At 41.3% G+C, this 22,804-nt stretch overlaps 2 protein-coding genes across 2 annotated transcripts in view; both read left to right on the forward strand.

The window, feature by feature from the left end:
• LOC134144168 (maltase-glucoamylase-like) overlaps positions 1–1,889 on the forward strand; it is a 34,440-nt gene extending 32,551 nt beyond the window's left edge. The window contains exon 8 of the mRNA XM_062582906.1: positions 1,854–1,889. Coding sequence (XP_062438890.1) covers positions 1,854–1,889 — 36 coding nt within the window. The remainder of the gene's footprint in view (positions 1–1,853) is intronic.
• Positions 1,890–2,573: 684 nt separating this feature from the next.
• Positions 2,574–22,804, forward strand: part of LOC134144215 (lysosomal alpha-glucosidase-like) — a 29,647-nt gene continuing 9,416 nt past the window's right edge. The window contains exons 1-7 of the mRNA XM_062582989.1: positions 2,574–2,672; positions 4,128–4,241; positions 4,354–4,470; positions 4,592–4,676; positions 8,072–8,189; positions 11,288–11,456; positions 11,995–12,111. Of these exons, the coding sequence (XP_062438973.1) occupies positions 2,574–2,672; positions 4,128–4,241; positions 4,354–4,470; positions 4,592–4,676; positions 8,072–8,189; positions 11,288–11,456; positions 11,995–12,111 (819 nt within the window). The remainder of the gene's footprint in view (positions 2,673–4,127; positions 4,242–4,353; positions 4,471–4,591; positions 4,677–8,071; positions 8,190–11,287; positions 11,457–11,994; positions 12,112–22,804) is intronic.

A 22,804-nucleotide genomic window follows, 5' to 3' on the forward strand; every position in this document is an offset into this window, starting at 1 on the left:
CTAATGGAAATAGCAACCTGTGTAGTGAACAATGTTTGCCATTCATCCCCTAAGGTATGTTCCTGTGAAAGACCCACTGCTTTTGCAGTAGTAAATCATGAATAGTTCCAGGGTGAGCAACGAAAACAAGTTTCCACCAGTGGAGCTCCAAGGCATGGTATTTGAACAGTGACAGATTACTAGGTCACACTGATGGAGAGCAACCTCAAAACGAAAAATAGTCCAGAACTACAACTATATATCATTGTAAACATCATTGTAAACAGCTAACCAAGCTATAGATGAGTTGACTGCTCAGGACTGAGCAGGTGCTCCAAGTATTATGCAGTTTGGGCTCCCTGTATGCTAAAAACCTCTCAAAAATGATCTAATCTGTTGGAGAGCTCTAATGTTATAAACCACCTGCTTACTTATTCATTAAAAAAAAAAAAGGTTTGCAAGTCATGAATATAAGAGCAAAATACTGTGTGTTCGCTGTAACTATTTCTGTGTACACCCTTGTCCATCAGTGAATACAGCTGAGTCACCTCTTTTTCACTGCGGTTTGGGTACCACCAATTGTTTTGCAATTGCTGCCAGGTAAGAGGCTACGTGCAGGTGAAGCAGGTGGAGTATGTCAACTTCTTACCTTTTGTAAGCTATTCGTAAGTTAGGTCCTAGAAGAAAGGCAGCAGTCCTTTCAGTGACAGCATCACTAAGTCAGGACATCTGAGTTTTATCTGTCGCAATATTGTGCCGTGTCAGGGCTGAAGCTCTGAGACACACATTTCAACACTTTTTCTTCTTTCTAACCACAGTTATGGGTGATTAATTTATAACAAGAAATCTGTGTTCCTAAGCTAAGAGGAGAGACTTTGACATAATCCCTCTCCAAGTCTCAATTTTCTTACTGAAAAGGTGGGAAGGGAGAACAGTGAAATATTATTGCACGTGCTTATTTCAGAAATATTGTGAGTTTAAATCCAACAACATTTTTAAAGCATTTTAAGGTTCTCAGATGGAGCACACTATAGCAGTGCAAAGAATTGTTGCCGTATAAATCTGAAAGCAATAGTTAGGCAAATACAAGGAATATAGCAACTAATAATTCTTAATTCAAATAATAATCTGATAGGAGCCACTTCTTTCTGCCTTCTACTAATCTGTAATGCTCTAGCCCTTTAAATAAGTTTGTAAAATGGAACAAAAGCTGATCCCGTTTGTCCTTTGTTTTTGACAAGCTAATGGGAAGGATAGGCAGTGAAGTTTTCCATCCTTGCTTTATTGCAGTGACTGATATTTCTGTCAAATTTTGATTGTTAGCATTCTTTAATGATGCAAAGCCTACCCATAAATTGAGTTGGGAGCTGGAACAGTATGAAAATTTTAATTCCAAAGTGAGAGCAAAGCCATGCTAGCTGCAAACAAGGCAATCATAATCCAGTTTGATACCAAAAAACCCCAATTTTCCATTTAGATTCCTTTTGGATAGCAGTAGTTATGACTGTACTCCCCAAGTGCATCAGATTATCGCCTCCCTCATGATGATTTCAGGAAGTGTGCTCTGATTTCAGTTATTTAGCATCATGTAAATCCTCTTGTAAGCAGATTCAGTGGAGATGGATTTAGTCTTCTGCTTGGCGGGCTGTAGTGTCACAGACCACCATGGTCATGAGCAAAACGTGGATCCTGAAAACCAGCAATATTGACATTAGTAAATGGTGATCTGCCCCAAGCTGAGATCCTGCCCTCACCATCAAGGAGTCTAGTTCCTGCACCTGCATCAGGTGTGGAAACATCCCTGTGCCAATGGTCCCACTGCCACAGTCCCCAAATGTTGTCCCTCAGCACTCCTTTCTCCTTATCTCTTTCAGGAACCACCTCCATTCAAGGGAAATTTCATCCGATAATATCAGCACTCAGTCATCATCATTGTGTTAAATAGAGTTCATGCTTCAGCTGTGACTTACTCTGAGTCAGAACAAACGTACTGTTTAGAAACAAAGAAAGAAGTTCTAAAATGATAAACATTATTACTGACAAGGAGCTTTAATGAAAGACCTTGTATACCTTCCGTTAAATCACACTAAAAATAGAAACAGCTAGGAATGAAATGAGTGACAGATTACTTAGAAAACTCAGCAACAATATGCGCATGATTCAGGATAATGGTTGATAACTTTAACATTTTGTAGTCCAGCTCTGTGAGTTGTAGCAGCTAAAGGTTCCAGAGACGAGTCTTTATGAATGTACATCAAAAACTGTGTTTGGGACCATAGGTGGAAGTAGGCTGATTTGGAGACAAACTGGATGCCCTCACTTTCAGGGCACTCAGCTGAAGGTAAGGATGCTCAGCATCTCCTCTCCAGCAGCTGCTAAAAGATAATTGAGGAAAGAGTTAAGAGACAAGGACTTCCTTCCCCCACAAACAACCTGGGGGATGCAAAACTACGACTGGAAGGGTTTTGCTTTCTTTAGTGTGATGCTAAACCTGCATAATACATTAGATTTATGCACCAGAATAACCTTTCAGCTGAAGGAAACCAGAAGTTTAGATTAGGAGTAGCTAATTAAGCTGACTTCTTCCAGCCTTCATGTCCCTTGAGAACCATCTTTTCCACAATTATAAGATAATTATTGCAAACGGACAGTTTTCTCTTTTCCAAAGCTATGCTACTCAAAAAGTTCAACAGGTAATGGACACTTCTTTAATTACAGAGATGATGTAGCAACTACATAGTTATAATTGAACTGATTTTGCATTTAAGGTAGGGATTTAGCAGGGACTTTTTTAATGTTTAATACTTTCCTTGCAGAGCTGTAGCTGTCAGATGTTTTCAGAGGGTTTATAAGTTAATCAGGTAATTAATTTAGGTATTAAAATGCACTTTAAAGCAAGCCTTTAAAAAATTTTACCTTTTGAGTCAGATTTCTTTTTGTCCTTAAAAAGTTTAGTAATTAGACTTATATTACCTCTTAACTAAAATTCACTTAAATTATTATTCAAGCTACAAGTGAATGAAAGAGGTGTTTCAGTGGCATCTTTCTCTCTTATGCTTCATAACTAGAAGTTTTTCCACCTGAAGCAGAACCTGAGGGAACAGTATTTTATGAAAGAAAAGTAAAGAATTCCCTTCATCTAAAATGGCTACGATCTTCCATCCGTTCTAATTAACACGAAGATGCTCCCAATTAGGGACGTATTGCAGAGCGTGCTTGTACTCCTGGGTGGATGCTAAGCACAGTTGGATGTTATCTCATCATTCACTGGCACCTAAAGCTATTCCTGTTCATTGCTTAGGGGAGAGTGGGCCACCACCTTTCCCGAGAGCCCCATAGGCTCCCTTTGAGCGAGCCCATGGTCATCCTTGGTGGATGGTGTTTGCAGTCTGGGGAAACTGGAAGGAGCAATGAGAGGTGGTCGCTATCCATGAGTAGTGATGGGGGACTGTAAATGTGGGGTGCACATGGGCAAGGGGTGAGGAGAGAGCCAGCTGCGTGTGTGGAGCAAGGTATGGAAAAGAGGGGATGGTGAGGGACAGGGTGCGGGGAAACAGTGTTTGGGCACGGCAAGCACACCTGAGTTTGGTTACTCTGCACCAGGCAGGTATAAAACAGCCTTGCTCAACACTGGATCTGAATTGAGAGGGCCAAAAAGATTCCTTTGAGGTCAATATGTCCTGCCTTCAAGCACTTTGAGATGTTTTTGGTATCCTAAAATCAAGCTGATCACACCGAGGAAATTGAAATAAAGCTTATCTTGAAAGAAATCCAGGATCCAGGGAAGTGTGGAAATGCACAGGCCTGAGAAGTCCCTCTGCCAAGTGGTGACTTCAGAAGAGAGGAAAATAAAATCTAATGCTTCTTTAAAATCAGTAAATGTAGCAAATCTCATTAAAATAAACATAAGGCTTTTCAATATTTTTACGTAATTTTTGCCTTTTCCAATAAATACTCACAATGTATCTTTAATATCTTTTCCTTCATTATTGTGCACTATCAACTCTTATTAAAAGTTAATGTCATTTTTTCCAGTACTATTACAATTCTACATTAAGAGCATTATCCAAATTGTTCTAGAATACACAAACAGAAAAATAGCTGTTACCCTGGTATTTTGATAATGGAAATGTGATCACCGTTTTTAGGATCCTTTCATAAGTAAGGACGAAGAACCAGGTACTTACAGGCCTTATGATCTCGGAGAAGAAATGGGAGTCTGGGTGAATAATTCTGATGGCGTAACTCCCGCTGTTGGAAAGGTTGGTTTATTAAATTCTCTTATGAATTTGGATCAATGTTGTTTCAAAGTGCTGAATATGTTGTGTAATAGAAAAGACAAGATAACTGGATGTTTATACCCGTGAACTCTAGGCCTGGACTGATGTACATTGTGTGTTTCCTGACTACACTAACCCCAGGACAGTTGACTGGTGGACCCAGATGTGTCTGGAGTTAAAGGACGTCCTTGACTACGATGGGATCTGGATTGTATGTTTAAGTATATTTGCCTTTCCCTCTTTCCAAAAAAAAAAAAAAAAAAAAAAAAAAAAAAGAAAAAGAAAAGAAAAGAAAATTCAGCTTTTGACGTGTTTCTAATTCTTTATTAAAGGATATGAATGAACCATCCAATTCTGAAAGAGGCCAGTATCCTGGATGTGCTGTTAATTATGTCAATAACCCTCCTTTCATTCCTAGTAAGTATAGTTAACTTGAAAATCTTTTCCTTAAAGCTGGATAGGTTATTTCCTAGAAAAAAAGCTCTCATTTTCCATCTTTCCTTTCCTAGGTGTTCAGTTACATATTCATTCATGGCTTGATTGTCTCAGCTTTGGGGGCTATCAAACATAAAAAACTGTCTCTGTCAGTGAGGTGGGATTGTAGAAGGGCTTGAGAAATGGTCTTCCCTGCAGTTCTCTGAGCCACACGTCTGCACCAGAGTAAAACTGCAGCTGGCAATGGGCTTTGGGACAAGTTGTCTCATATGTCCCGCTGTCTGTGACATCTCTCCAAATTTCTGAAGAAAGGCCAAGACAGCTCTAAGATAGCTCAGATGCAGATTTATGGACTGCCAGTCCCAAGGCTGGGCAATCCCTGTCTTTTCTCTATCCTATGAAAAGAAAGGTTGCAGTTTCCTGAGAAGATTCTAATTCCATACCTTTTTATCCTCCTAAGAAAGTAATTTATATATGAAAAGTAAATTATTGGCTAAAAATATGTTTAAAAAGTTTTAAGACTATGGGAGACTGATAGGGAAGGGCAGGTGGGAATACCTCTTCCAGTAGCCAAGTTAATGGCATATCTATTTCCTCCCTGGAAGCTCTGAATACTTACAGTTACTGCCAGTGCTCTTGGCAATAAATTCAACTGACATTTCCCCAGGAAAACCCTGCTGCTTTAGCAAGATTAATATGCAGCAGGAAGTTGATACCTAGATGAGTTATTGACAGTGAAGCATTGGAAATGTCCTCTTTTTTCCCTTCAGGCTGTTGCACTGTCATGTGAATTCTTCATTTTATTTATTAAATCTTCATTTCTCTTCACTCTTAATAGAAGAGAAACTTAAACATAACAAAAAACATGACATGATATTATAAAAGGATTGTAAATTACTGGAACTAGTAACAGTTTTTAATTATGATTTTAGTGCTTGGTGTCTTTGTGGGAGAATTGTTGATTGTAACTCCTCTGTACTTGTCCTATGCATCTTGATCAAATTGTCATCGACCAAAGTCCAGGCACTGATGAGACATTTCCAGCTTTTCCTGAAGTTGGCCTCCATTTTTGTTTACATTCAGAGCTGCAAAACCAGCTGTAGCCTTTGGGGACAATGACCAAAGAGATCCCTTCACCCTCTCAAACAAAGGAGTGAGGGCTGGACCCATAAAGAGACCTCAGAGTTGTGAAGCTGAGCACTCTGACACCTAACGTTGAACCACCATTAAATGAATTGGACTTAGGACCTAGATGTCTGCAAGGAGGGATGTTGAAGAGCGAGGTGTGTTTTGAGCCTAGTTGCTCTCTCTAACTTGCCCCTTCTTTAAAGAAGATGCACCTACTTCTGCTTATGACCCACAGGGCCGGTCCCCCTCCTGCAAACAGGAGTCTAACACATTTTTTTCCAACAGGTGGGAGAAGATCAGTTTTAATTAAATGCTCAAGGGCTTTTTATTGTATTCCACATGCCCTGGGCTATCTGAGGCCCCTGGCCAGCATAGGCGTGAGGTAGGAACTAAGCTGCTCTGTCCAACAAGGTGCTGAGAGTTTCCTGGGATCGGCAGGATTTGGGGGAGCTCGCTGTGGTCAAAGTGCCTGAGTCAGCGCGAGTCCCACTTTCAGGGTTTAGGCAGTCTCCTTATGTAAATCATATCCACAACTATTAGTACCCGTGGTTGAAACGTCTATAAACAAATATCCTTCAAATCAATTTTCTATAAAACACTTTACACTGAAGATTAATATGCAATTGTAAAATAATCAATACTACTGAGGCAGAATAAACATTATTCAGAATAAGCATGAAAATATGATTCATAGTTGGTAGCATTTTCTTTCATATTCTGCCTTAATTTTATTGAGCTAATAATTAAGTGTCACTGGGACATTAAATTTAACTTTCCCCAGAAGCTTAGTGTCTTCTTCAAAGCCATAACCGCTGATACATCAGTCGAAGTTACTTGGAAATTGCCTATAAATTAAGTTATTTCAGATGCAGATCAGCCACGCTGGAGTCTTTGTGTCTAAGGATCCCAATGTGAGGATTCCAGCTTTGGTGGCGGACATGCTAATGGCGTTTCAGGAACTGAGGAATACACTTTGTAGTAATGAACTGCAAACAGAGTACCATGCAATTAGACACTGAGATTGCTTGCTCACGGAGAAATATTTTCAATAGAGTGTGCAGCAAATTAAGCATTCAAAAGGAAAGTATTCAGGAGTCTACCTTCTTTCTTTTTTTTGAGAGGATTTTATAACATTTTCACCTCCATCTCTAAAAATAAACACATTGTGTAAACTGAATGTCTGACTTGGCTGATTCCTGCTGAATTTCACATGGCGTTTTCATGGAGGTTACATGCAGAGGAAGAGAATCACATTTTCTGCACCAAAGGGGTTTTGCCAGCATCTCCTTAATGCAAGATCAAAGATGAGGCAGCCTCCCTGCAGCCAGTTTTTGGCTCGTATTGCTTCCTCCTGGCCCGGCTAAATCGGTGCTTCAGGAGGCATCAGGGCTACCCTGACCTTTGCTGAAGGCGAGAGGCTGTCGCTGTTCCCACCGCCGGTGAGGTGCTGATGGAGGGATTACTGGCTGGCCCATCCATGGGTGAACGGACCCATTACATCTACCCTTGCTCCCTCCCGTGCGGCGTACGGGGCCGTAGCAGATGACGCCTTATGGACCGCCAAATCCGACCCTTTCCCGCCCCCGAGCGCTCGCTACCCATCGCTAGCAACGCTGCTCAGGGCCAGGCCGTTAGCCCTGCTGCCGGTTAAGGCTTAGCTGCCTCGGGGAGGAGAGGGGCAAGCCTGGAGCCGCGGGAGGACCTCCGGCGTGCTCGTGGAGCTCCCCTGAATCATGCTGCCTAATTGCACCTGCAGAGGAGTGACGTGCAAACCAAGGGCTCATGACTGCACACAGCTATGCAAGTGCCACCGGCCCCTGCATTTCTGCTGTTTTTTCCCTTGAGATGACTTAGCTGTTAAGTAAAATTTGTCACTAGGAAAAGAATATGTAGGAATATTAATTCAATAATGCAGTAGTTTTCTTTCTGGCTATTCCTTTTTGAATATAGCATACCTGTACGGATGTTCTGGTTTACTGGACAAAAAAAAAAAAAAAAAAAAAAAAAAAAAAAAAAAGAAGTTCTTTAGTATTATTTACTCAATTCTCACCCTCCTGAGGAAATATATGCCTGTCTGAGAGATGGCATTCATTGCTACTTATTAGCATCTAATCAGTGTAGATGCTGAGGTTCTTCAGCTTTTCTTCTTTGCAAACCCATTGATGTTTTCCCCCCCTTTGATGAGTAGCAATATGAAGTGATGTGAACTGTGACATATATAACTTTGCAATGTTTCATATCATTCTCAGGCATTTCTGATCGTGCTCTGGCACAAAAGACTTTGTGTCCTGACTCCAAGACGTACCTGGGAGAGCACTATAATACGCACTCTCTCTTTGGCTGGTCACAGACTGCACCAACTTTCCAGCAAGATTTCTAAGTATTTCTAAGCAGATTTCATGTTATTGAAATACATTTTATAGCCGCTGACATTATATGAGAATCGTATCTAATCGTATCTAATAAGGAAGAGCCACATACTTCATTTTACTGCGCTGTTTAGTAAGAATAATTTCATGAAAACAGAACCTTGGCAGAAGAAACAGATTCTTTCTCAATTTTATGCTACTCAGCTAAAACCAAGGCCCCCTTGCAGGGTCTAATTCTTCACCTGCGGCTTACGCAGAACTACATAAGGTGTGCGGTGCCTTTTGCTGGGGCTGCTCGTGCGCGGCTGCGACACAGCCAGGTCCGGCGGGGCAGCAGGGGCACTTTTCCTCAGTTACCGTGGTCCAAGCCGGGGAGTCCGCGTTGCTCATGGTAAAGGGTCAGAAGGGCCCAGCTCCCCCCGGATGCTCAGGAGCTGCCTCAGGTCGCTCCCAAGCAGCGTTTTGGCTCTGTCGGTCCAAGAGGGGCTGAGTGCACTTGCTGCCGGCTGCTGTAAAACTGTCCTTTTGCAGCTGCAGAGCCCTCAAAACTAGCCTGCTCGAGCGGGCTCTGCTACTGCGAAGCTAGAGTGCCAGTGAAAAGCTAGCTATTCAATTAAATCAAATGGGTAAATCATGCCTCTTCCAGCAGAGACTGAGCTAAAGCATAGACGTGTTTAATAGCTCAGTGTAAGCACCAAAGCAGGGGTTCTTGTGCCAGCTAATTCTAGTGTTCAGCACTCCTTTTCGCTAGCTGCAATGCGCTGGCATCCAGAGGATGTGGCCAAGCGTGCCTATTCAAGGTGCTGATACACTTGCATTTTATATGCCGAGGCAGGGGGAAGGGAAATGTGGCAGGGGGGCAGACCAGTGGCAGTTTGCCAGCTCTTGTATGTCTGGCTGGAGAGCAGCCGGGCTTTCAAGAGAAGGAGCCGAGAAGTCTCTCACCTGCAAACTCTCCGGCCACCAGCCTGGCTAGGGCCCCAGCTAGGAGCCAAAGGTGCATTTTGCAACCTCACAGCACCAGTGTGGAAAACCTCAAGTTCATCTTTTTGTGGGCAAGGGGACAATTCCCCTTGGGGAATGGGACTGGCCCTCAGGCTATGTATTTATGGCTGTCTGGCTCTTTTCAGGTTCATCAGCATCCCCCAGGTCAGTGGATCTTTCTTATCCGCTCCTGGGCACTGGCTTGCAGAGCTGCTCACAAGAGAAACTCATGTTTTGGTCACCCAGACTCACAGAGTCCTCGAAGGCTACAGGATGCACCTAAAAGCATAAGCAGAGGCAGGATTTGCAGCAGAGCGGGGAAATTTCTGCGGAGATTGTTTCATACGATTCATTCGGTTTTCTCAAACCCATTTCTTTTCAAGGCTGTTTGTATGCCCTTTCTGCATTTGCTCTTCACAAATAATACTGTAAATGAAACTACTGGCAAGAATATTTAGTGAAGCAGCATCAATTGCAGGATATTGGCTGAAAATGAATGACAAGTTCACAATCGCATGAAAAGCAGTGCTAAGAATTATGCTAATGCAGCCAGAGAATAGGAAATGTGTCATCTGACCCATGTAAGCAGTCAAATGGTGAGGATTTGGGTACAGTAAACTAGCAACAATCAGCTTTTGCAGAGCTTAAGGCCAAGAACTATTGACATGTCATACTCTGTGAATAATTTCAATCTACAAACAGATTTGAGAACATTTGGACCTGTTCAGCAATGATGCACAGTAGACTAAAATTCATTCAAGAAATTATTCGTTACAAATTGCTTAGGCAGCTCTGGATCATAGTTTTCCAATATTGCCCTCGTGAGTACCCGCACTTGCAAATGGAGCCAAATACTTGTGCTGCGCTGGCCAGAATCGCGCAGGACACCGAGGAAAAGGTTCAGAGAAAAGAGATTCCTGTCCCTGCGGTGCTCCCAAATGCCGTTTCTGGAAGGTACAGGGACCCTCGCGCAGGGCAGGGCCGGGTGATGCTCCTGCAGTGCACAGCCAGCCAGGCCCCCGTGCATTTCGGAGCTGAACCTCTGGCCGTATGTGGCCCGTAAGCTTAACGTGCAGCTGCTCGTACGAAAGCAGGTGGGTTTCTTTGCTTTGGAAACAAATGTTGAAGTGTTTCAAAGGCTCTGAGCCATTACAGAGCTAACACTGAATGTTGATTATTGTGAATATGGATGAAAGAGCTCTTGAATTGGGAGAGAGACAGGAGGTGGGTGGTGAAAAATATGGTTAATATTTCCAGCTAGGATTTCCCAGAGAACCTAATGAGTTTGGTTGCCCAGATCCTTCTGAAACAGCTGAATTTGAGTTCTGACGTTCTCTGACTTGTGTTCAACTCCTGACAGGCAAAGTTTCAGTAGGATCTTGGATACTTAAATAAAATACTGCAATGCGTAAACTTGTATGGAGATTATCCTATGTTGAGGAACTTTGTAATAGATTTCTCAATAAGATATTTTGTTTCTTTGATTTACTGGTAGTGTAGCATTATTTTCCAAATGCAAGAAAAAATTCATTACACTACTAAGTCCGTAAAGAAACTTCATATATGAAAAATGACAGGACATCAGAAGAAATACTGAAGGGATGGGGTGACATTTTGAATAATTATTTATTTTGTATTCTGCATTGATTTGAAACCTGTTGTTTACTTTTTAAACTTTTAATTCCATGATATTAAGACTTTATTTGCCAATACAGATCTCTGAAGGTATCCTATACTGACAAAAATTTTGTGTTACACTTGTTTTCCGGAAACAAGAAGACACTAAATTAAACATGGTAATACAGAAAGCAATAAATTAAGTGCAAATTAATTTTTAGGAAGCCTATAAACACTAGAAACATACTGTTTTCATGGATCAGATAGATTTTAGTTTTTCATTATGGTCAGTAAGAGTTTCCATTATTTGCAGTTTTGTTCTATGTTTTTACATGACTCAGGGTGGCTGTGGGCCACAACAATACTTGTTTCCAAAATAACACTACTTCAGATAAAATTATGTCTGAAGTCTCAGGTTTATGATGTGGCCTTTTTTGGTTACTGGTCTTCTCTTTAATGATCTTGTTGCCTTTTTTTTTTTTTTTTCCTCCCCAGTGCTACCCAGAAGGCAACTGGAAAGCGTGCATTTGTGTTAAGTCGGTCTACATTTGTTGGAAGTGGGAAACACGGGGGTCACTGGCTCGGTGACAACTTTTCACAGTGGAAAGACATGCACCAGTCAGTCATTGGAATTCTGGAATTTAACCTCTTCGGGATTCCCTATGTAAGTCTAATGTCTTCCAGCAAATTGGTGGCCAATATATAGTATCGCTTCAAGTGCACTCATATTTTTCTGAGATAAGCTGCTTGAGATGGGCAGCAGTCATGGCCCTACATAGCATAAGGAGCTACAGACTAAAAAAAAAGGCTACATGCCATCAATCATGGCTAGCTAAACAGAAACAAAAATAGCAATGTTAGATTCGAATTAAACCAGTGCTTGCTACCCAAAGCAGATGTCTTTATAATATATATTTTATCATTGAGATCCCTTTCTATATTTCTAGTTTTTCAATCTGGATGGGAGAAATAGTAAAACTGCTGAAATACAATCAGATCTTTCACAGTGATTCTAATACTCTAGAAGGCAGAAATATCAGTCCCTATAAAATTTGTATCATTATATTAGAGAGCATTTTATGAAGTTGTCAAAAATAAGCGTCTCTTTCCTGAAGTGATTTTATTAACAAGCCTCTGCAATTTCTCACATTTGGGTATTAGTCACAACCACAAACATTTATCCAAGGGTATTTTTTCTTCAGATTGGTGCTGATATCTGTGGATTTAACTATAACACTACCTACGAACTCTGCTTGCGCTGGATGCAGCTTGGCTCTTTCTATCCATTTTCCAGAAACCACAATGCAGAGAAAAACAGTGTAAGTAAATAAAGTTACACAAAGCTGTAGCCTATGATTATGGTATTGATGATGGTGATTTGTGTTTCACACTCAGAAGTCAACCTGCTTTTCTCAGATAAGCTTTAGCAGGTGAAAAGGCGTGCTTAATGGGCGCAGTGGGAGCAGGAATTACACAGCAAGGTGTAACTTTTGCTGTCCATAATGTACAGATTGAATAGAAACTCTGAAAAATATATAGTCTCTAACACCTGAAAACCATGTAGAGATATGTGCTGCATATTCTGAATGGCAGAAAATGGTCTGCCCAGGCTATTGATAAGAATCATCCCATCTTCTTACTTACTTGCTAACTTCAATTTTTGTTTCAGTATTTCTGTAACTGCAGTGTGTATTACAAGAATGGGGAGAGATGGCATTATGCATCATCTTTGCTATTTAAAAGCAGGTTTCAGACAAACATCCCCATTAGAAACCTGAGACAAACTTGTGAGAACGCCAAGGACAGCTGGCAGTAGCACCAGCCGTGTCAGCCAAAGAGAAGCGAAAACTGAAAAAAGCCTCTGAACCTTGGAGATGGGTGAAAAAAAATGCAGTCTGTTCAAATCCATGGCTTGACTTCATCATACCATGAAGTCATTTCAAGACTCATCTTGGACAGAAAGAAATGTCCCGTTGTTTCTAACAGTGAACAGTTTGAAGGTCTTGCAGCCTTCATGAGTACATTGTGTTTGTCTGCAATCATGCACAAATGGTTCTGCTGGTTCAATAAGTCTTTTTTTTTCTTTTTTAAGCTCATCTATGCAATGCTCAGTTCAATAGCTGACTTTCACTTTTCTTTGAAGTCAGGTTATCAGAGATGTTGCAATATTTACACTTCCCCAAAAGACTTTTTTGTCTGCATGAAAGTAGGATATAAATTCAGAAACTGCGCAAATGTATGAATAACAAGTCATAGTGTTAGCATTAAGGTCAGAATTTACCTCGCAGTCTGGTCAATAATACTGGGGATATGCTAGTATTTTTTTCTTCAAGAAGAAATGTCTGTGGGCTGTTAGCTGCTGTCATTGATAAATATTTTGTATTTACCTGTATTCACTAAAATTAGAGATGCCTTATCTGTTCACTGGGTCCTTTGGGCATGCAAACAGGACCTGACTGGGTGAGTGGATATTAATCACATATGTACAATTTAAGAAGAATAAACAGCAAGTAAAGAGCAATTGGTCTATTTGAGGGAAGCTATAATTCAGTACTGAATGAATGACAGAAGTAATAGAGGATACATTCAGGTTATTGAACCACTTAATCAACATTGTGTTCGCTGAAAGAAATGAAAAGGGTGTTTTGGCTGACTCTCTTAAGGAGTCTGACCATTTTTTTTCTGAATTTAGGCAATATTTGTACAGTGTTAGAATTAAAGTGTAGTACAATTTTTGAAATAATACCTGGATGCTTCAGAGCTCAAAACCAGCAGAAGAAGTTACCAATGACTAATTCTGATGTAAACGTAATAAGGCGAAAAATTAAGCTAAAATTTGAGATAATTAATATTAAGTTTGATATTAAAATAAAATCTTAAATATCCACTTTGCCTAATCCACTGGGGATGTTGAATGGTTTAATTAATACTTTTCTTGTCTGAAAAGCACTAGATAATATAAAAAGCGTTGTTACTTCTGTTCCTTTTATGTTTCATTATCTCTGGAATTCCTCATACGTTCTTCACTTTAATGAGAGAACAGATTATTACGGGAAAATTTTTTGAAGGCCGAAGGGAGCTGTGCGACTTGACAGCTGACTTGGGCTCGAGTTGGAGAAGCTCAGGCAAGAGGAATTGAAGGATATGTAGGGCTTTTGTGCTTCAGCCCTGCCCTGGGCTGCGTGCTGCATGTCACGGTGGAAGGGAGATCCAAATTAGTCCTAAAAGCAGACCAGGATGATCCAATGAGCAGAGTTAGGTTTATTAAATCTTGCGCTGCAGGGCTGCGATGTCCGCTCGTTGGCGCTTTGCTCTCAGCTGTGCCCCAGAGTGCCCGGCTGCGGGCGAGGAGCTCAGCGGCGGTCTCTTAACACTGACAAGAGGTTTTCCCCGTGGCTTGCAGCGACTTTGGCCAGCCCGACTGACTTCAGCGGGGCCAGCAGAATTTACTGTTACTTTTAAACAGATTGGCCTTGACGTTCCCAACCAGAGTAATTTGGGCTTTGCCCTTTGATTTGCAGAACGTCGGTCTTCCCTTTGCGTTTCTCTTCCCCTTCTTGGGCCTGGAGGGTGGGCGTCTCAAAGACAAAACGATTCCTCGATACAGGGTGTCCGCTCCTGAGTGCGGCTGGGAATCCGCAGCTCCCGTCCCACTATCGACGCTGGGGGCAGCTGAGGTGATTAACACGCTCTGCAGCAGGGCCCAGCCTTCGTGGAGCTCAGTGGAATTTTTCGAGTTGGAAAAGTCCATACAAGTATTAGTTTGGTGATAGTTGAAACGGTTCTCACTACAACTTTCAGTTTGCAGATTAGTGTTTTTTCTTATGTAAACATTCACCTTTTTAGGATTATGTCAGCAAACGTCTTTCCTTAGGTCACATTCAGGTTATTTCCTGAATTTACAGTGCGTGTTTGTAATGCTCGATACAAATCAAAGCTCTCCCTGAACAGGAACAAGACCCGGCAGTGTTTGGAGCAGAGTTTGCTAAGATATCTCGAGAAACGCTTTGGATCAGATACTCCCTGCTGCCATACTTGTACACCCTGTTCTTTGAGTCTCATGTTCATGGAAACACAGTGGCACGATCACTGATGCACGAGTAAGTTACGAGTCTCTCTTTCTTGTCATATTTTACTCATCAAAGTATTTCAGATTCTGTGTGTACTTGATATTTGATAATAGTGACAGTAATGTTATGCATAGTCTATCTTAACATGAACAGTTTTACAATGAGAACTAATCAAATTATTTATATACAAAATATACTTTTAATACATGCAATGGATTTTCAGTAAAATATAGCCTATATCTGTTTCTCATGAAAAAAAGAGCCAAAGAGTAAGATTTCTGAGAATTTCTTCTCTTAGGCAAATATACAGTCCTTACTTATTTTAAAATTAGGAGACACATACCTGTACTTTCTGTATTGGAATTAACTATCTGAAATTTGTATTCTGGTCCTGAATACTGAGAAGGCCTCATACAGAGCAGGCTCCATTTTCCAATCATCTACCGCATTTGCATTTTCCAATTTAGCGCTTGCATCTGCATGCTGTGTATGAAACCTACATCTGTGTCCACGAACTGCATTGAGAAAACAGAGATTGAGATGTTTGAGTGCAGAAGCAGGTGGAGATGATTGAGTGTAGAAGCAGGTGCAAAGACAAAATTAATAAACACAGACTGAAAAAACTCTTGGAAAATATGACCCTCAGATTTCTGAACAGTTCATTTTCTCTTTTTGGAAGAAGGATGAATCATAGTGAGGCTGTTTCCCCCTCAGCATCTTTTAAATAGCGTTTTACCTGCTTTTGGTAAAACTTCTATTTTGGTATGCTTTATCCAAAGACTTGAGCAAAAAGAGTGCAAATAGTACATATGAAAGGCTACTGCCCCAGGCTCTAACACACTTCAGTCTCATTGGTATGGGCTACGCCCTGGGCGTCTGAATGTTTAATGTTCTTTTTCCCTTTTGGATTAAGAACGTTTTGGTTAAAGGGTAAGGCATTTTTTACAAATTAAACTGAGATTAAACTAAAGTGCAGAACACTGTAATATGGAACGGATATGCATGAAATCTATTTTGCCTACTCAGTGTGATAACTAAATGGTTAATTTTAAAAGCAGTAACCTTCTGCTTTGTATTCAGTTACCTTATTTAACTGTGTAACATTTAGGAGAAGCTTTGTAGAAGCTCATTTCTTACAAGGAGTTTTATGCTGTTTCAAGTATTTATTTTAGCAGCATTTTTGCTTAATGAGATTTGTGTTAATATCTGAAATGATTGAGTTCATTTTGGCATTAATGTTAGCTAATCTTTGCTAATACCCCGGCGTCAAGGCTACCTTTCTCTCCATCCCCAGCATGCTTCATTTGTAGTCTATTTAGGCACATCTACACTAGCAAATTTCCTGATCTTCTCCACTTTGCAAAGCTTTGGTTTGGATTGAAGAGCAGTCTCTCAGATGCACCCACTGAACTCCTGCCAGAGGAAACTCAGGCAGAAGCTGTGCTGCAGCCATTAAAGGGAATTTGGTCTGTGGGACCAGATTAGAATTATTAGGAATTAAAATATCTAAAATGAATGTAGCGTAGGTATCAGGAGACCAGCACCGACTGTTTTATTACCCAGATGTCATCCTAGTGGGCTACATCACTTGCTGATGTTGCTGTAGCTAGATCCTACAATTGCTTAAAAGTATTTCTTACTGTTATTACTTAATTTTGGTTACTATTATTACTTAATAAACATTTCATACTGTTTCTAATTAATAGTTGTTGCTCTAGTGAGTCAGCTCAAGTAAAGAAAGTGACCTAGATGCTAGTAGAAATAGAAACGTGGATTTGAGAGAAAGAGAGAAATGAAACAGGATATTTAGGATACAGATGATGGAATTTTACATCAAGTCTTTCTCTTCCTCATAAGGAATAAAAAGGAGAACCAAAAAACTGTAATAGGTTTTCAGAAACAGCTGTCATTAGTCCATAAGTATCCCTGTGTGGACAGGGAGTCCCCAAGCAATAACTGTTTCATCTGGTCATTTCAAATTTTTCATTTCATTTCAAATCTGTCATTTTATTTCAAATTTTTCTTTTCAAGTATTTAGGTGGTAGTTTCAAATAACAAACAATAACTGCATCCCAGCAGATTTCTAGATGTGTTTTAGGTGCCTCGTGCTCAGTGAGACTCTGTCTAAAATGCACTTGAGGTTGCAATCCATGCTGTGCTCCTGGAAAGGGGAGCTCTGGTTACAGCCAACAGAGTAAAGACAAGAAAACACAGACTCAGTATAGAAAACATGTAGATAATGAAGCATCTTTTGTAGATCCCAAATATGATGAGCTTAAGGGTTTATATTCTCAAAATAAGGAAGTTCATTTGTTTTGCTGAATTTGTACTCATGGTTGCTACAATTACAAGAGAAAACAGTGTTTAATTAGACAGTTAGCTGCTTGTTTCCAGGTGCAAATGAGATGCTCAGCTCTTCTTTTCTCATTATTTCTTGATCAGCTTGTTCTCCCCAAATCTCCCGTGACCTTGTATATTGTAACAACCTTGTAATTTTATTACAGCTAAATTAAAAATATAGAAATGTTGTCGAGATGGCAAGAAAAATTAATATATTTCAAAAACTTTAAGACCAGGTAATTCAACAAACAAGAAGTCTTACTTCAAATGTTTGCAAAAGGCTTATGCTGAAATGCAAAAATGCCCAAAATCACAATGTCCAAAAGCTCCAAAGATGTTCTTTTTTTAGCAGAAGAAACTCTGAAGAATTACTGTCTTTATCAAGGTTTCTTTCAGGCGGAGCTGGAAACATGCCTTCAAGAACCTTTCATCCTGAGTTCCCTCTATCTCCCTAAACTTGCATTATTTTAGAAATCAGCATACTGAATATGTCTTTTTTGTTTTTAATTGTCATATTTTTCTTTTTGCCCATTTGGGGTCATTTCCACAAGCCTGGGCTTGCTCGGGCCTGGGTGCAGCGTCTGCGCGGCGCAGAGCAGGAGCAGCCAGCTGCAGCGCTGAGCGAGCCGCAGGGCTGCCAAGGAGATGCTCTGCTCCAGCCAACGTGCAACAGAAAACTTCCTCTAAAGAGGGGCACCTGCAAAGTATAGAGCGGCCTCATTTGAACACACACCGAGACTAAATCATTAAACAAATAATTTGCATCTCCTTAGAGGATAATAAGTTAATATGAAACAGCCAATGTGAATTTGTCAAAAACAAATTATGTCAAACCAGCCCAATTTCCTTCTTTGACAAGGGCATGGGGCTATTGGATGAGAGAGCAGATGGAGGTGCAAGAGGAAAACAGGGAAGTATAATATATCTTTATTTTAAGAGGTCTTATGAAACTGCCCATGTGATGCTAATAAGCCAGCTAGGAAATTGTGATCTAGATGAATTTCCTAGGAGATAGGTTCACAAATGATTGAAAGCCTATTTAAATTCTCAAGGATTTTATGCCAGATGAATGGAAGTTCGTGAGAGGAGGGAGGATCCATCCTTTTTGCCTGGTGCTATTCAGGATTTTCATTAAGCGGTGCATGATGGAAGAGAAGGCACTTCCTAGGCTGGCAGAGGACCCCAGCAGAAGGGGCTTGTAAGTGCTCTGGAGAACACGATCAGAATCCAAAATTACCTTAATGTATTGGATAAAATGGACTGAAATCCATACGATGCCATTCAGGAAAGGCCGCTACAAAGCACAACGCTTGGGAAGATTCCTCTGTGTTTGTCCCGTGAAGGATTTTGAATGTAAATGTGCCAATGGTGCTGGAAGCTGAACCCGAGGCTCCTCGGTTTTACAAGGGAGCAGTGCATTACGCTTCTGCAGCCCTGCTCTCCTCCTGCTCCCCTAACCTGGCCCGCGCGCCCGCTCGCTAGCCCCACGCCAGCCCTTCCCTGCACGGCCACCACCGGGGAAAGGGAAGGGTTCGGCGTTGAGCCCTCCGAGGCCGAGGTGAGAACGGAAACATGTTTTTCTGTGCCCTGGATGAGATCTCCAGCTACTGGACAGCAATAACGTTAGCCATTGCTATTTTGCAAAGAAATCAGCTACAGCATTTTGTGTTGGTCCTGCTCAGCTACGGTGTGGTAGTTGTCACTGTACTGAATTTCTTGATCTCTATCCAGCTTTCAACATTCCTTCAGCCAGGCAAAATATTTGTCTGTGTGGAAGGATATATTGAAGAAGCAATTTTCTTGTAGCAGTGAGTAATATTGAAATATTCTATGAATTTTATAAAAATATGATTAATACTACATTTCTCACTTTCAATGCTAGATTTACCTCTGATCAGCAGACTCATGAAATAGATACAGCCTTCCTTTGGGGACCTGCTTTTATGATTGCTCCGGTTCTTCAAGAGGCAAGTACTGTAATTAAAAATGTTATCGTGCTAGAATAAAAGAAATGAACTGTGCTTAGGGCATTGGATGACATTCACGGCATGTTTGCTGATATCCACCCGTTGCTTCCCTGCACTGTCAAAGCCTGCAGAACACATTTCAAGAAAAGCCTGAGCTCCACCAAAAGCACAGAGCTGCCCAGTGCTTGAAGTGGGAGGATGAAAGCCAGGGCATGGCATCTCCCTGCTACTTCAAGTACTCGCTGCATGTAAACAGGCTGGATGCTGCTCCCTGCGTGCTCCTGTTACTGCTGACGATTCCCTCCAACAGCACACGCAGCAATAATTGGTGAGCTAGGAAGAAACACGCGGGTGTCGAGAAACCTGGTTCCTGCATTACCCACCACCCGCAGCATTTTGGACCCGTGGCATCTGAAGGGCTGTGCCGGGAGTTTCCCAGCACCACGTGCAAATACAGTCGTTAATGAAATGAAAACAGATCTAATACTGTTTATCATATCTGACAGATTTGATGGAGTAGCATTTTCCTGTGGCTGCTCCGGCTGTTCGCCGTGGTGCTGGGATGGGGGACGCCTGGAACCGCCGGCGCAGGGCCCGCAGGGGATTGCTCTTGCTCCTCGGCTGGAGCGGGCAGGGTTTCTCTCCTCACCTGCCCTCACTGCCGGCAGGCTCCAGCCCAAGCAGAGAACCGGGAAGGGTAGCTGAACAGAACTAAACAGCTGCACGCGATGTTTCCTAGTGCTGTTGGTGACCAGCATGCTGCCAGAGCATCTGATATATTTCCTAGCCAGTGCTGGTGATCAAATATACAAACAGGTCACTGTTTGATACTTTCTTTTATCCAGCCCTTGTGCCTCTGTGAATTTAGAACAAATTTGTTATCCCTACATATAAAAAAACATTCTGACTCCACCGAGGCGCTTCATTCAGCAGTCCTTCATCTTCGGGCTCCCCCAGGTTTTTAAGAGCTGATGACTAGCACAGCGGTTTCACAGGGTCTCAGACCAGCAAGATGATTAAAGATGTGGGAGAAACCTTCCCATGAAGAGAGAGTTGAAAAGCCAGAGGCTGATTCTGGTGAAGAAGCGAATGAAAGGGGCCATTTGGAGGAGATACAGAATGGGAGGTGGTCTAGACGTGGGGTTCCTGGTGGTTTTTGGTGAGGGGACTGTAGCACAGAAGGAAGCAGCGCTGGAAGCCACATATTGGAAGGTCCTGCGGTGGGAGGGAGGTGGCAGCCCAGGGACGTGCCAGCTTGCAGGGCTATTTGTCCACAAGCCCACTGCATGGCGGAGGTGATGTCTTCCCCTAGCATTGCAGTCACCAGTGGCTGTGGCAAACCACATGCTGCACCGCTTATCTGGGGCACACGAGTCCGGGACAGCTCTCCCTTTCCTCCTCAGATCCCAGGATTTGAGCAAGGGAGACATCCAGCAAAATTAAATTGGGAAATGTCTTATGTGCTGGCTCATAATCTAGATAGTCGCTCCAGTAAGACTCATCAAGGCTCAGACAACTATTACATGTCTCTGCAGACCAAGAGTATCCAGAGATGTCATAATAATGCTAAAATAATGCAAAAAGGGACAGTCTGACTTAATAGAGGTTTTTTTTGAAGACTTAGAGAGGGCAAGCGTAGGTACTGCAGAACAGTCAGACCTTTCCAGACATACCTAGCGCCACATGCTACAGGGGACAGGACAAGATGCATTTTCAGTGTAGCAAATCCTGCATTTTAACTGGAGATTCGCATGCATTAGCAAATCAGCTATTTCTCAGTCCTTCTAATGGTTAAAGTTATTTTTAAAAATCTCTAAAATGTCAAACAGTAGCTTTGCCTTTGATCCAGTGTGTAGCCATTGATCACCAATTGGTAAATTTCTGCAAATCCTCAGTCATCAGAAAGATACGTGGCTTGAAGGTAAGTATTCCATGAACTGTGTATTCAGACATCTGTGGGAAATATGTGGCCTATTTTGTATATGATGCAGTCTTGAAAGCTCACCTAAGTGTATCTTCACAGTAATGTCATGGTTTTGGATGTTTCTGTGGAAATAGTGGGCCAGTATACACAAATATAGCATTTAACCTGTTTTGCAGATTACTTTGTAAATAACAGAAATTGCAATTACTGTGGTCGTTTAGATGTTCTTTTAATTTATTTAAAGTCATTCAGGCTTGTCAGAAATATCTTAACACAGTTTAATGTTACAAATGGGAAATCACTTTTTGCTTCACCAGTGGGAATCTCTTTCCCTAAGAAAAGCCGCAGCTCTCTGCTGGAGATAGCAAAATGGGAAAACGCCCAGCTCATCTCCTCTACCTCTAGTTTTCAAACTCCATCTGTTCCCTGAGAGTAACCCAAAACTCTGTGAAGGAGCAGACATCTATGTTGGGAATCTAATTTAATCTGTATGTTAGAGTAAGCAACTCAAGGGGACAAAAATGTAAACATATTTAGATTCAAATTTCTTTCACAGTAGTTAATTCAAAGTGCCTTTAGTGTGATTTTGTCTCTACAACCATATGATAAACTGCACGCTGCAAAACAAAAGAGTAAGCGTGCCATTAGCAATGTATTATTTGTTTTCAGTAGCACTTTACATTGTTGCAAAGAAGGCAAATATCTTTGTACCCTCCCAGCCAAACATTACTCTCCACCTGTTTCTGCAGTAGGAACTGCGCAAGGGGATCTGAGACTTGGTGTCTCCCACTGCTGTTTTAGCCCACTCCGTTATCTGATGTGAAGTCCTGCCTTGAGGTTCTGCTGTCGACAGTGGGATTGCTCAGATGACAGAGGAGCGCACCTAAGACAGTTACGTTTGCAAGGCTCGGGGCTACGTACTAGGCTGAAATAATCTAGTACGCAGTCTAGTCAATCTAACATTGACTCATTTAACTGCATGGAACTGCAGTTAAAAAAAACCCATAAACACACACAAATATGATACGGTCATCTGTTTAGCATTATAGATTAGCCAGCACTAGTCTATTGCCATGATAATAACTCAGCCTTAATATCCAAGATTTGATATTGTTAGAATATTGAACATACATCTATCCATGCACAAATATAATAAAGCTAATATAATTTCAGAAATGTAAAAAGAAAGCAGACTTTAATCATTTTATAACCATTACAGGGAGCAAGATCTGTGGATGTGTATTTCCCTGAAGCACCATGGTTTGACTACTACACAGTATGTATTATCAAAATTCAGTTTCTTGCATTTTTGCATAATTGTAAATGTGACAATTCCAGCAAAATAACTTTGAGTAGTGTTCAGCATTACTTTCACTTCAGCATCTGTGTTTAAGAAATCTAGATCAAAAAAGTGTACACCAGGCTAGCTGAGAGAGTAAATTACCCAGCTTTCAATAGCATTTTATTTTCTATTTTTGGCACATAAAGCTCTCAAGACAGAGTATGCAGAATTTTCAAGAGCAGCCTAGAAAATTATGAAAATGGTCAAGCTTGCTTTCTTTTTTTCACCCTTCTTGCATGCTTAAATTACCATACTGATACACTGCCCTGCACACAAGCCGAGACAGAAACGTGATGCGAACTCCTGATGAGGTACTGCAAACAATTTTGTGCATGCAGTTTTGCATATGCATCGTTTGTCAGAGCAACT

This window comes from Rhea pennata, chromosome 1, assembly GCF_028389875.1.
Source record: "Rhea pennata isolate bPtePen1 chromosome 1, bPtePen1.pri, whole genome shotgun sequence".
NCBI lineage: Eukaryota > Metazoa > Chordata > Aves > Rheiformes > Rheidae > Rhea > Rhea pennata.